A 13,028-nucleotide genomic window follows, 5' to 3' on the forward strand; every position below is an offset into this window, starting at 1 on the left:
GACTTTAAAACCTTATTGATCCGCTCAGATTCGCTTTTCCGATGAAAGTTCAACATTTCGCCCAGCTGCATTGTGTTGTCAACTGAAATGGTACGCGTGTGCGTGCTTCGCTCAATTTCGGTGTGTTGCCTGAAGTTCTGTGCTTTGATCTAGTTGTCACCGCCGTTCCACAAGCCGAGCGCCCCGTCTCGGTAATAGCAGTCTACGTCAGAAGAGGTGTTGTTTGAAACAGACTTCGATAGCTGGTTCCGGTAGACCTATCTCATATCAGGATCTGAGGGCTTCTCACTAGACAGTTGTGGTACCTGAACCTTGCACCAATCTGGAAAGCGCAAAAAAGGTAACAGAGTAGAACGGCATGATCCGAATTCACATAGGTGTTAAAGAAAAATGATATTGACTAACCGACATCTGAAGGTAGCTAGTGGCGGCGTGGTATGTCTGTGTCAGAGGCTGGTTCTCAGCCGGAATCACCATGTGTACAAATGATTCCGGGTATTTTGAAGGTTTTAGCGATATAGAGGCAGGATGTGCTGAGCTGGCTTGTTGAGGGATGAACAACTACAAGAAACAGGCAGTGGTGTTTTGTACGTTGGAAAGGTGTTGTCAAGGCACTCGCTAAACAGACAGCCTAAAAATGACTATAAAAAGCAGCATTTTAAGCAGAGACCCTTCAACTCAACTTTCTGAACGTATTTTCTAGGTGTCCTGGCGCTAAAGGTCGCAAATAGGGAGGACGGCGCTTGAATTAAAGATGCGTCGCGGTGGATTTAGGCGGCAGTATCCAATATGTTTAGTTTCTTTTCGACTGTGTGTGTGAATGTGTGAATGAAAAGCTTGCAGTTGGAATCCGCACATGTGTAATTGCCGATCGAGACAGAATGAGGGTTACCGGGTAAAAAAGATGAAAGATGAAAAGCGTCAGTGGTTGCATTCATTCGGCTATACAGCTTGCCTTATGCACCCGATAAGATGTTTGTGTTAGCAAATTTCACATTCACATATCGATTTAGGTGCTTCAGGGCCACACAAACGCAAATAAGTTTTTTATTCAAACACTCACCATAGGGCAGCGGCGACTGCTTTGTTTGTCACAAAATGTCTGGATCTTACTGCTGTTTGGCTGTTTGTGTCTCTGTGACCCAGTGAGCTGTATTACAGCGGTACCCATGCCATTTTACAGTCCGTCATACCAGGTTGCTCATTGACTGGAGAGTCTCCCCGCGTCGGAGTACAGGCAACTACTATACCACAAAGTGATGGTTGCGAGAAGACTTCTGGTAGACTGCTTCCAATGAACGTAACGGTGTCTTCTAAGTCGAACGTAGCTGCATAGTACATATCAACTGAAAGTTATGTCGCATTACCTAGCAGAGGACAACCAAGTCAACTCTATCGGATTATATTGTTCGGGCAGATCCACAAACCTTCTAGCCAGGAGGTTTGTGGTTGCAACCCAACCCATGCATTAACCTGCTTCTATCTAGGCTTGAGCACCCCGACAGCATCTCAGCCCTTGCACTTTATCTGGATAACGTTACATCAGGCACTGAAAGCGTATTCTAACTGAACTGTTTATTGCTTTAGGCCAATAACCGCTGTTAGCTCCTTTCACTCTTGCCCGAATCCCCCTGTACAGGTTGCATGTATATGTAGCTGAGGTGATTTGAGGGCATTGACGTATGCTCGTTGTTCTTCTTAAGTGTGACATGACAGCTAGCCACCAGAAAATGTGCCCAAACCGCCGACAGCTTTGGACGACCTGTGCCGACAAACAGACCCGATGTTGGATAAGCGTCAGAAGCTAATACCCAGGAGAGCCACAGCCATGACAATTCAACTGATTGTTCAGGGGTAGATCCTGCCGCGTCCAGCATCAACTTTAGCTGTTGGTGGTCGAGAATATTGCACTCCAAACCAGATAGCGGTAGACCGAACACAGACTTGGGCTTTTTTGTGCTTTCTGACCGGCCGACTAGCACCGGTGAACGCTGGTTTGCAACGGACCGCGTCCCCTATCACGTTGACTGTTGAGATGGTCAATTTCACCAACTGTGTGGTGATGCTCTCCAGACCAGTCCTAAGGTTGAGCCCGCAGGTGAATAATTTAGTTCAAGTTCCTAGCCCCTGGCCCGTCCAGGCAGGCAGGAGCGAGTTTGTTAACCGGTCCTCAAAAAGGCGTTTTATGATGCTGACTTAAACCAAAGCACAGAATCCTAGCATAAAGACAACTACGACTAACTCTCTGGAGTGCCAGCTAGAGGAGAGAGGCGAACAGCATCTCAAGTGACAAACATTACCCAACAGCTTCAGCCTGTTCACCTGTTAACAGGACCATATGTATTTCTCAAGGGTTATAATCAGTGGGCAGTAAGCTATAAGAAATTGCGCAGTGCGAATTAGCCGCTGGAAATAGCGTTGTGTAAACTAGACTCTACATCACTAGCCACTGAAGCGCTCCTATGATATGATAAGTATTGCTTTTGGTTTGCCAGTCGCCTTTCCGATAGAGATATTTTGATAACCTAACTTATATCTTCCTCTCAGTTCATTACGTCAGTTGCTCAATGAGCATTGCGCATGAAGGAGGCCATACGCTCTCCGACAGGACAGGTGTACTCAACAAAACGACCAAGACGCTTCAAAATTTCATGTTATCTAATATGGACTCTTCTTCCGATAGAAATGGGTGTGGGCACCCGCTGTCCGTTATGAGCGACTTGCGTTCTATGTGACTAGATGATTAGGCGTCATGGACCCCTAGCAGCCGGTCAGCCGTGTGCGTGAACTAGGTCCGTTCTACTGTCCGCTATGCTTAATGACATGTTAACTCTGTCATAACTGCAAGTTATAACGGAGCGCTCTGCTTTTCAGTGACAACCATCTCCAACATCTGTAAAACCTTACGTTCCTCCGACCCGACGAGACTCATCCGGTAATAATGAATGCGGCTGCGGTGATGCTCACTCAGAATAGCAATTATCGAGGTCCCTGAACACACACTTCGCTATTCGGTCAGTCAAGCAGACAAATCGCAAAAATTATTTACAGGGTGGCATCTCCGGATATTTCGCATCCAGAAGGGTCGAGTATCCTTTGGAAAGTTCAATGAATTATTTCAGCTAGAAAACTGTTTGCAAGTTTAGGCCGTTGTAAGTGACCTCACTTTTACTGAGATTCGCGGTATCTCACTAACCTTGACAACGTGCTCACAGCCGGTGACGATTATGACATTGAAGATTCACTCACTCAAACAGGTAAACCATATAATCTATTGCAGAATAATTCACAATACATGAATATTTTGTGCTATGAAGTGGTAATCGTTAAAACCTATTTTTTCAGAAATATTGAACGGCAGTTTGCCTGGACCTGTTGAGTGCAGGTGTTATTTGATCAGCGGGAAACCACCATAACGTCGCCCAAAAAGCACGCCGCGCAGTAAACTCACACCCAAAATTTATTTGAAACCGCGGTTCGAAAAAGGAAAACTTTACCATAGTGTTTTAGCACTTGATGGATTATTCGGGCCCGTTGGATCTCCGCACGCGGCCGCATCTATATTAGAAGTTGTTTAAATGAACTCAGTGTCCACTGTGGGCATGGACTCCGCATTTTAATGACTGTTGGTGGCTTGGAGCGTTGTTGCTACAAAAAAGGTGGGAAATTCTGTGGAAAAGCCTGTTTTTGGCGTTTTCTCACGTAATGGATTAGGGAATAATCTCAAAACGACTTAGAGAGTACTCACGCCTATGACGTTGGGACAAACTCAAATTAGAGTGGCCATTCGCGACTTGCATATGAAGAATTCTTCTATAATTGCTGCAAGCGTCCCGCCGACCCCGAGAAATTCGTCAAAGCTAGCAAGTTTTTTGTTTTTATGATGGTCAGCATACGTTATATTTGGCTTAGGGCAAGGTTTGTTTTCACCGATATATCGAGCCTCCAATGGTACCGTTGAGCGAACTATTGGGTTTGTGAATAGAGAAAGCAGGAGCCACAATAAGGTGGCCACTGCTTTTATGTCCTTGCACAAATTAAACGCACTAAAACGGTCTTTTGTGTGGCACACCCGTCTGCAAATATAGTGAGATATAGTCGAGCTGCGTAGTGAACTACGAGCAATTCATCAGACTGGGTACGGTGGTTGCGGCACCGTCATCGCGATGCCGTACTTAGGTCCGTGGACGGCCCCGTACATTAACATCTTTGATGAGCCGTTTATGATCGTCATTACAGTTAGGATATTCTTGGGTTCATGGATGGTTGACAGTGGTTCATTGCTTTCATTCAAATTAGGTAATAAGACACGTGTCTACGTTGGGAACTCAAAATAGGGAAGTATCAAAAAGGTCTGCTAAAAACACTCTGATCTGAGCCAGAATGCTGCCAGAAATAAGAGACGACCAAAAGTTGTCACAATTCCTAACTGCTTCACTGGTACGAAACTGCTCGGTTTCAAATGCGACAATCGATATTCAGGTATGCGATCCACGCAAACTGGAGTTGGCATATGCGATTACGAGGGACGTGCATTGGCTAGATTATGCGCAACTAGGTTAGCTCAGAGCCTGCGGTATCACAGATAGCTGATGTTGCTGCGTGTTTGTACGATGAGCTGACCTCAGAATGGAGCTGTTACAGCCTAAAGAAAGGCGTGGAACTTTGCAAAGCCAGTTGCATCTGAGGCGTCATATTATGTGTGTATGATGAGTCTCTGTTAGCATCCCTTGTTCTTCTGTCAATTGTGATGATAATGATATCCTTCGGTGTGCACTTTGTACCTACAGTGTCAGGTGATCGTAATGATGTTGATTCCAACAGGTAGGCGGGTTATCGTCGAGCATGATCATTGGATTACAGTCAAAATAAAACGTGAGTTTGTTCGTAGTTGCATGCAATGGAACAAGTGAGCGATAGGGTAAAGTCAAGAGGCGGAAAGGCAAAGTTACGGGTGTGTTACCAAATTGAGTATAGCAGTGCCATGTCATCATTGCACTAAAACACTTCCATTTCCAGACAGCCCCGTAACGGACGTCATTTTTGAGATGCTTTGCCTTGGATGCGCCATTCTGGATAGTTTTGGTTGGCCGAGGAAATCCGCTGAGGTAGAACAAACCTTATGTAAGGTAGTTTTCTGATACGGTTGGATGGGTAGTGCGGTGCAGCGTCTCATATACATTGGAAGATATATTAGTGTTCATTGTAGGGTGACAGATGAGGTCAATGCACGAACCTGCAATACTTGGGTCGCGTTTGCTAATTTGAAACACCCATGCCGTCAAGGCGGGATATCCATGAATATCAAGTAACGTGGTATCGGGCTGCAGTGCGGGCTGTTCTGTTGTACGGCTGTGAGATCTGGCCTGTTTGAGGAGCGGAAACAAGGCGTTTTCCGCTGTCCGACAAGCCATAGCTCGTGCGGGTTAGTGTCGGCAAATCCGTAAACGACAATTACATAGCGACTTTTCAGTTGTCCACCGGGGATTTCCACTGGAGAACGAGTCCTCGCAGTCTCCTGCTGGATCATTATCATTAGCTGAGATGTTTGGATCTCATTAGTTTTGGCCATCTTAGCAGCTCATTTATTTGGATATAGTTGATATGATTTCAGAAGTGAAGATGGGTTGCATTACAACGACATGAATGATGAGTTGGATGAAGCCCAGAAGGGTGTCCGTTGTTGGTTAGGTTGCCACTGTGGTTGAGTACGTATTGGTCACGAGTTTCGATGGAGAAGACCCTGCTGTCGATTTTATCAAGCTGCATTGTATCGGTATCAGAGGGCAAAAATTGTGTGAAGTTGGGATTCATTGCTCTAAACGAGCGGATTTGAGATTAAGCACCTGCCCACTTACTAGATCTTCGTTGAGGCCGCATCCATGGGCGGACATTTGAGGACGCGTGTGACCCTGGGATCCTAACGCTCAACCATCTCCAACATCTGTAAAACCTTACGTTCCTCCGACCCGACGAGACTCATCCGGTAATAATGAATGCGGCTGCGGTGATGCTCACTCAGAATAGCAATTATCGAGGTCCCTGAACACACACTTCGCTATTCGGTCAGTCAAGCAGACAAATCGCAAAAATTATTTACAGGGTGGCATCTCCGGATATTTCGCATCCAGAAGGGTCGAGTATCCTTTGGAAAGTTCAATGAATTATTTCAGCTAGAAAACTGTTTGCAAGTTTAGGCCGTTGTAAGTGACCTCACTTTTACTGAGATTCGCGGTATCTCACTAACCTTGACAACGTGCTCACAGCCGGTGACGATTATGACATTGAAGATTCACTCACTCAAACAGGTAAACCATATAATCTATTGCAGAATAATTCACAATACATGAATATTTTGTGCTATGAAGTGGTAATCGTTAAAACCTATTTTTTCAGAAATATTGAACGGCAGTTTGCCTGGACCTGTTGAGTGCAGGTGTTATTTGATCAGCGGGAAACCACCATAACGTCGCCCAAAAAGCACGCCGCGCAGTAAACTCACACCCAAAATTTATTTGAAACCGCGGTTCGAAAAAGGAAAACTTTACCATAGTGTTTTAGCACTTGATGGATTATTCGGGCCCGTTGGATCTCCGCACGCGGCCGCATCTATATTAGAAGTTGTTTAAATGAACTCAGTGTCCACTGTGGGCATGGACTCCGCATTTTAATGACTGTTGGTGGCTTGGAGCGTTGTTGCTACAAAAAAGGTGGGAAATTCTGTGGAAAAGCCTGTTTTTGGCGTTTTCTCACGTAATGGATTAGGGAATAATCTCAAAACGACTTAGAGAGTACTCACGCCTATGACGTTGGGACAAACTCAAATTAGAGTGGCCATTCGCGACTTGCATATGAAGAATTCTTCTATAATTGCTGCAAGCGTCCCGCCGACCCCGAGAAATTCGTCAAAGCTAGCAAGTTTTTTGTTTTTATGATGGTCAGCATACGTTATATTTGGCTTAGGGCAAGGTTTGTTTTCACCGATATATCGAGCCTCCAATGGTACCGTTGAGCGAACTATTGGGTTTGTGAATAGAGAAAGCAGGAGCCACAATAAGGTGGCCACTGCTTTTATGTCCTTGCACAAATTAAACGCACTAAAACGGTCTTTTGTGTGGCACACCCGTCTGCAAATATAGTGAGATATAGTCGAGCTGCGTAGTGAACTACGAGCAATTCATCAGACTGGGTACGGTGGTTGCGGCACCGTCATCGCGATGCCGTACTTAGGTCCGTGGACGGCCCCGTACATTAACATCTTTGATGAGCCGTTTATGATCGTCATTACAGTTAGGATATTCTTGGGTTCATGGATGGTTGACAGTGGTTCATTGCTTTCATTCAAATTAGGTAATAAGACACGTGTCTACGTTGGGAACCCAAAATAGGGAAGTATCAAAAAGGTCTGCTAGAAAGCACTCTGATTTGAGCCAGAATGCTGCCAGAAATAAGAGACGACCAAAAGTTGTCACAATTCCTAACTGCTTCACTGGTACGAAACTGCTCGGTTTCAAATGCGACAATCGATATTCAGGTATGCGATCCACGCAAACTGGAGTTGGCATATGCGATTACGAGGGACGTGCATTGGCTAGATTATGCGCAACTAGGTTAGCTCAGAGCCTGCGGTATCACAGATAGCTGATGTTGCTGCGTGTTTGTACGATGAGCTGACCTCAGAATGGAGCTGTTACAGCCTAAAGAAAGGCGTGGAACTTTGCAAAGCCAGTTGCATCTGAGGCGTCATATTATGTGTGTATGATGAGTCTCTGTTAGCATCCCTTGTTCTTCTGTCAATTGTGATGATAATGATATCCTTCGGTGTGCACTTTGTACCTACAGTGTCAGGTGATCGTAATGATGTTGATTCCAACAGGTAGGCGGGTTATCGTCGAGCATGATCATTGGATTACAGTCAAAATAAAACGTGAGTTTGTTCGTAGTTGCATGCAATGGAACAAGTGAGCGATAGGGTAAAGTCAAGAGGCGGAAAGGCAAAGTTACGGGTGTGTTACCAAATTGAGTATAGCAGTGCCATGTCATCATTGCACTAAAACACTTCCATTTCCAGACAGCCCCGTAACGGACGTCATTTTTGAGATGCTTTGCCTTGGATGCGCCATTCTGGATAGTTTTGGTTGGCCGAGGAAATCCGCTGAGGTAGAACAAACCTTATGTAAGGTAGTTTTCTGATACGGTTGGATGGGTAGTGCGGTGCAGCGTCTCATATACATTGGAAGATATATTAGTGTTCATTGTAGGGTGACAGATGAGGTCAATGCACGAACCTGCAATACTTGGGTCGCGTTTGCTAATTTGAAACACCCATGCCGTCAAGGCGGGATATCCATGAATATCAAGTAACGTGGTATCGGGCTGCAGTGCGGGCTGTTCTGTTGTACGGCTGTGAGATCTGGCCTGTTTGAGGAGCGGAAACAAGGCGTTTTCCGCTGTCCGACAAGCCATAGCTCGTGCGGGTTAGTGTCGGCAAATCCGTAAACGACAATTACATAGCGACTTTTCAGTTGTCCACCGGGGATTTCCACTGGAGAACGAGTCCTCGCAGTCTCCTGCTGGATCATTATCATTAGCTGAGATGTTTGGATCTCATTAGTTTTGGCCATCTTAGCAGCTCATTTATTTGGATATAGTTGATATGATTTCAGAAGTGAAGATGGGTTGCATTACAACGACATGAATGATGAGTTGGATGAAGCCCAGAAGGGTGTCCGTTGTTGGTTAGGTTGCCACTTGGGTTGAGTACGTATTGGTCACGAGTTTCGATGGAGAAGACCCTGCTGTCGATTTTATCAAGCTGCATTGTATCGGTATCAGAGGCAAAAATTGGTGTGAAGTTGGGATTCATTGCTCTAAACGAGCGGATTTGAGATTAAGCACCTGCCCACTTACTAGATCTTCGTTGAGGCCGCATCCATGGGCGGACATTTGAGGACGCGTGTGACCCTGGGATCCTAACGCTCAAGTTTACACCACTTGGTCTTACGACTGACAAGTAAACACCCCTCTTTACCGGACATCATAGATAGTGGCCTGGTGTTTACTATTGGTAGCAGACATAAGTGAGAGCGCGCACAGTTGTGGGTATGACGGGCCATCGTTGGCAGTAAAATTAAGACACTGCGCATAGTTGAGGCCCAGTAATCAGCGTCGCATGTAGGCACAGGCGTAGCAGTTTCCAAAGGCAGTCAAGGCAGGCGATATCGCGTACAGCTGTGAGTATGAGGTCCGTCGTTCGCCATTAGAATAGGTATGTGTGCATAGTTTGGGCCTTGTATTCATCGGTTCGCATAAATACTGACCCGCTGTTTATCATAAGTAGCCAAGATAAGCGACGACGCGTACAGTTACAAGTACGACAGATTAGGTTGGATTAGGCTACCCGTGATTCAACGCCGCATATGGACACGGAGCTAGCGGTTACGATAAGTAGCCAGTTTAGGCGACTTTGAGTACAGCAGTGGGTATGGTAGGCCATCAGATTAGGCTATCACGCATGGTTAAGGTCCCATTTTTACCGGTCTGCATGGATCCCGGTCTGGTGTTTGCTGTAAGTAGCAGAGATAAGCGGTATCGCGTATGGTTTTGTGTGTGAAAGACCATCTTTGGCCATTGGATTATGGTACTCTGAGTAAGTGAGGTCTCATAATCAGCGTGGCCATGGACGCGGGCCTAGCATCTACAATAAGTATTCGAGATGAGTGACAACGCGTAGGGTTGAGTATCAGGAGCCATTGTTGGTCATTGAATTAGGCTATCGTGCACAGGTTGGGCCACATAATCAGCGTTGTACATAGACACGGACCCAGTAGTTACAATAAGTAGTCGAGGTGAGTGACAACGGATACCGTTATCCTGACAACAGCTTTATAGCGGTCGCCATCTGTACAGCGTAATATTCATAACAGAAGTGGAACCCGGAGCTATCTCGTGAGGCCATCTTGTCTACAATACAGTTATGCAAATCTGGGTAGAGGGATTATCAAAATAGATGGCCCTCGCGTCGCCACTGCATAGTTCTTGCTGTTGTCAAACAATGTTGTACTTAATGGAGATTAAGATCCACGGGAAAATGTGTTTCGACCAGGTTTACCGAACATTATATATTTTTCGATTATAATCGCAATTATTAAATCTGAGAAGTGTAAGGCAAACAATCATCAACAACCGGTCTTCCAGGGTGAAGTCAGCATTAGATATTCTTTGAATGTATTTTGTTCTTAAAGAACACCGAAGAACGCTGAAATATGCTAAAGCGCGATTTCGGGAATTCGATTCATGCACAAGCCAAACTGAAGTAAATGATTGGCTGGTCATAGTCACGTGATCTATACCAAAACGTACAACCACTGCATACGAGGCCAAGCAGCTTAGCAGAGTTTTGCACCGACGGCAGCCCGTGGCTTGGTGGCCGAGCGGGGTAAGCTTGGGGGTGGCCCTGGTGGTTCGCGGTTCAAATCTGGGTGACGTCGCCCAACCTGTTAATAACTTTCCGGGTAAAATGTTACTTAATATGTTGCTACTGCTTTTGCCAAATCATTTATAGTATTAATAGTATTATAGTGGTAGTAGTATTATAGTAGTAGTAGTAGTATAGTAGTAGTAGTAGTAGTATTAAGATGAAAGCAACTTAGCGTTCTGAGTGCGAAAACTTAACTATGGTTACTAAGCGGTATCGCGTATGGTTTTGTGTGTGAAAGACCATCTTTGGCCATTGGATTATGGTACTCTGAGTAAGTGAGGTCTCATAATCAGCGTGGCCATGGACGCGGGCCTAGCATCTACAATAAGTATTCGAGATGAGTGACAACGCGTAGGGTTGAGTATCAGGAGCCATTGTTGGTCATTGAATTAGGCTATCGTGCACAGGTTGGGCCACATAATCAGCGTTGTACATAGACACGGACCCAGTAGTTACAATAAGTAGTCGAGGTGAGTGACAACGGATACCGTTATCCTGACAACAGCTTTATAGCGGTCGCCATCTGTACAGCGTAATATTCATAACAGAAGTGGAACCCGGAGCTATCTCGTGAGGCCATCTTGTCTACAATACAGTTATGCAAATCTGGGTAGAGGGATTATCAAAATAGATGGCCCTCGCGTCGCCACTGCATAGTTCTTGCTGTTGTCAAACAATGTTGTACTTAATGGAGATTAAGATCCACGGGAAAATGTGTTTCGACCAGGTTTACCGAACATTATATATTTTTCGATTATAATCGCAATTATTAAATCTGAGAAGTGTAAGGCAAACAATCATCAACAACCGGTCTTCCAGGGTGAAGTCAGCATTAGATATTCTTTGAATGTATTTTGTTCTTAAAGAACACCGAAGAACGCTGAAATATGCTAAAGCGCGATTTCGGGAATTCGATTCATGCACAAGCCAAACTGAAGTAAATGATTGGCTGGTCATAGTCACGTGATCTATACCAAAACGTACAACCACTGCATACGAGGCCAAGCAGCTTAGCAGAGTTTTGCACCGACGGCAGCCCGTGGCTTGGTGGCCGAGCGGGGTAAGCTTGGGGGTGGCCCTGGTGGTTCGCGGTTCAAATCTGGGTGACGTCGCCCAACCTGTTAATAACTTTCCGGGTAAAATGTTACTTAATATGTTGCTACTGCTTTTGCCAAATCATTTATAGTATTAATAGTATTATAGTGGTAGTAGTATTATAGTAGTAGTAGTAGTATGGTAGTAGTAGTAGTAGTATTAAGATGAAAGCAACTTAGCGTTCTGAGTGCGAAAACTTAACTATGGTTACATATCCATGATGATAGTTAAGTTTGAATCGAGATTTTCGAAAACACAAATGTCGAGTTCCTTCCGAGCTTTTATTGGAAGAAGTGTGGGAAGTCAGAAAAGGTTGTGTAAGAAAGGCGGGTCCATGTATACGTTAAGGTACATGGATACGTTCTCTGATGTAAACATTTATTATTTAATAGAAGTCCGATGGCGCCTATTTCACGCTGAAACCATTTAACTCATTTTTTCTTGGCTTGTGCACAAACGCAATTTGAAAGCGCGCACTTCCTGGTTTGGGCACAACTAAGCAATCAGAATGCTGGCTTGTGAATGAACCGCATTCCCGATTTCGCGAAAACCGGTAGGAAAATGGAATCGGTGATGGTCCGTGACCTTGAGATTTCGCTCGGAAACTAAATGCTACAAATGTAACGCAGTTGAAACTCGACTGTATCTGTATGCACGTCTATCACATGAGCTCATGTGTCTCTTCCCCCTCTCTCTCCCTGTTGCAGGTACCATGGTCGAACCACCACGAAGAATAGCCGCTTGTACAACCCCTCCCGGACTGATCTTGACCGGCCCCCTTTGATTGTACACCCTCTTCTTCTTCCGGTTTCGGTTCGGGTTAATACACGTGCGTTGTTGGTACACTCTGGTCTTCTTCCCTGTACCACCCGACCTGTGCGCATGTGTGCTGTGTGTACTGTGTGGATTCATTAATACCAGTCCGTATATCTGCACATTTCAGAACTGACGTGTGCCGTCCTCTCGAACGTCGAATACCGCTGACTTCCCGACATCCCACGCTACAGCACGCTGCCCTTCGTGTGCCATCCTGTGTTGCTAACTCGTATACGTTGTCTGTCAGTTTGATTGATTCATATGTAAGTATTGGTGATGTACAACCTTGCTTACTGGGCTCTGGCTCATTCGCTTTGTTTCTGTTTTCCATCCACAGAAATTGTCGTGAACACCTACCTTCGGAGAATCACTGTCCCCTGGTGCTTCCATAGCGTGCATATTACATAATTAGCGACCACGCCAGGATGGTTACCACACACTGGTAGACCTTCCACAGAGATCCTGGCTCTACATTTGTGCATACAGGCCTCAGAGCCAGCACGTTGCTCACTCACACACGGTAGACGCAGCCCCAGATACAGCAACCTCTGCACACGCTCACCAGCTTAACGCACCACACCACTAGCACCGGCCGGTTCACGTAGGCCATGGTACACCGGGGACGGTGTTCTTCAAA

The 13,028-nt window shown here is 45.5% G+C and overlaps 1 protein-coding gene across 1 annotated transcript in view; it reads right to left on the reverse strand.

Annotated features, from left to right (window-relative positions):
* Nucleotides 1-257: 257 nt before the first annotated feature.
* T265_11125 (hypothetical protein) overlaps nt 258-13,028 on the reverse strand; it is a gene marked incomplete at both ends in the record, with an annotated part of 30,953 nt that continues 18,182 nt past the window's right edge. The window contains 2 exons of the mRNA XM_009177693.1: nt 258-322; nt 8,289-8,418. Of these exons, the coding sequence (XP_009175957.1) occupies nt 258-322; nt 8,289-8,418 (195 nt within the window). The remainder of the gene's footprint in view (nt 323-8,288; nt 8,419-13,028) is intronic.

Source organism: Opisthorchis viverrini, assembly GCF_000715545.1.
Source record: "Opisthorchis viverrini unplaced genomic scaffold opera_v5_447, whole genome shotgun sequence".
Taxonomy (NCBI): domain Eukaryota; kingdom Metazoa; phylum Platyhelminthes; class Trematoda; order Opisthorchiida; family Opisthorchiidae; genus Opisthorchis; species Opisthorchis viverrini.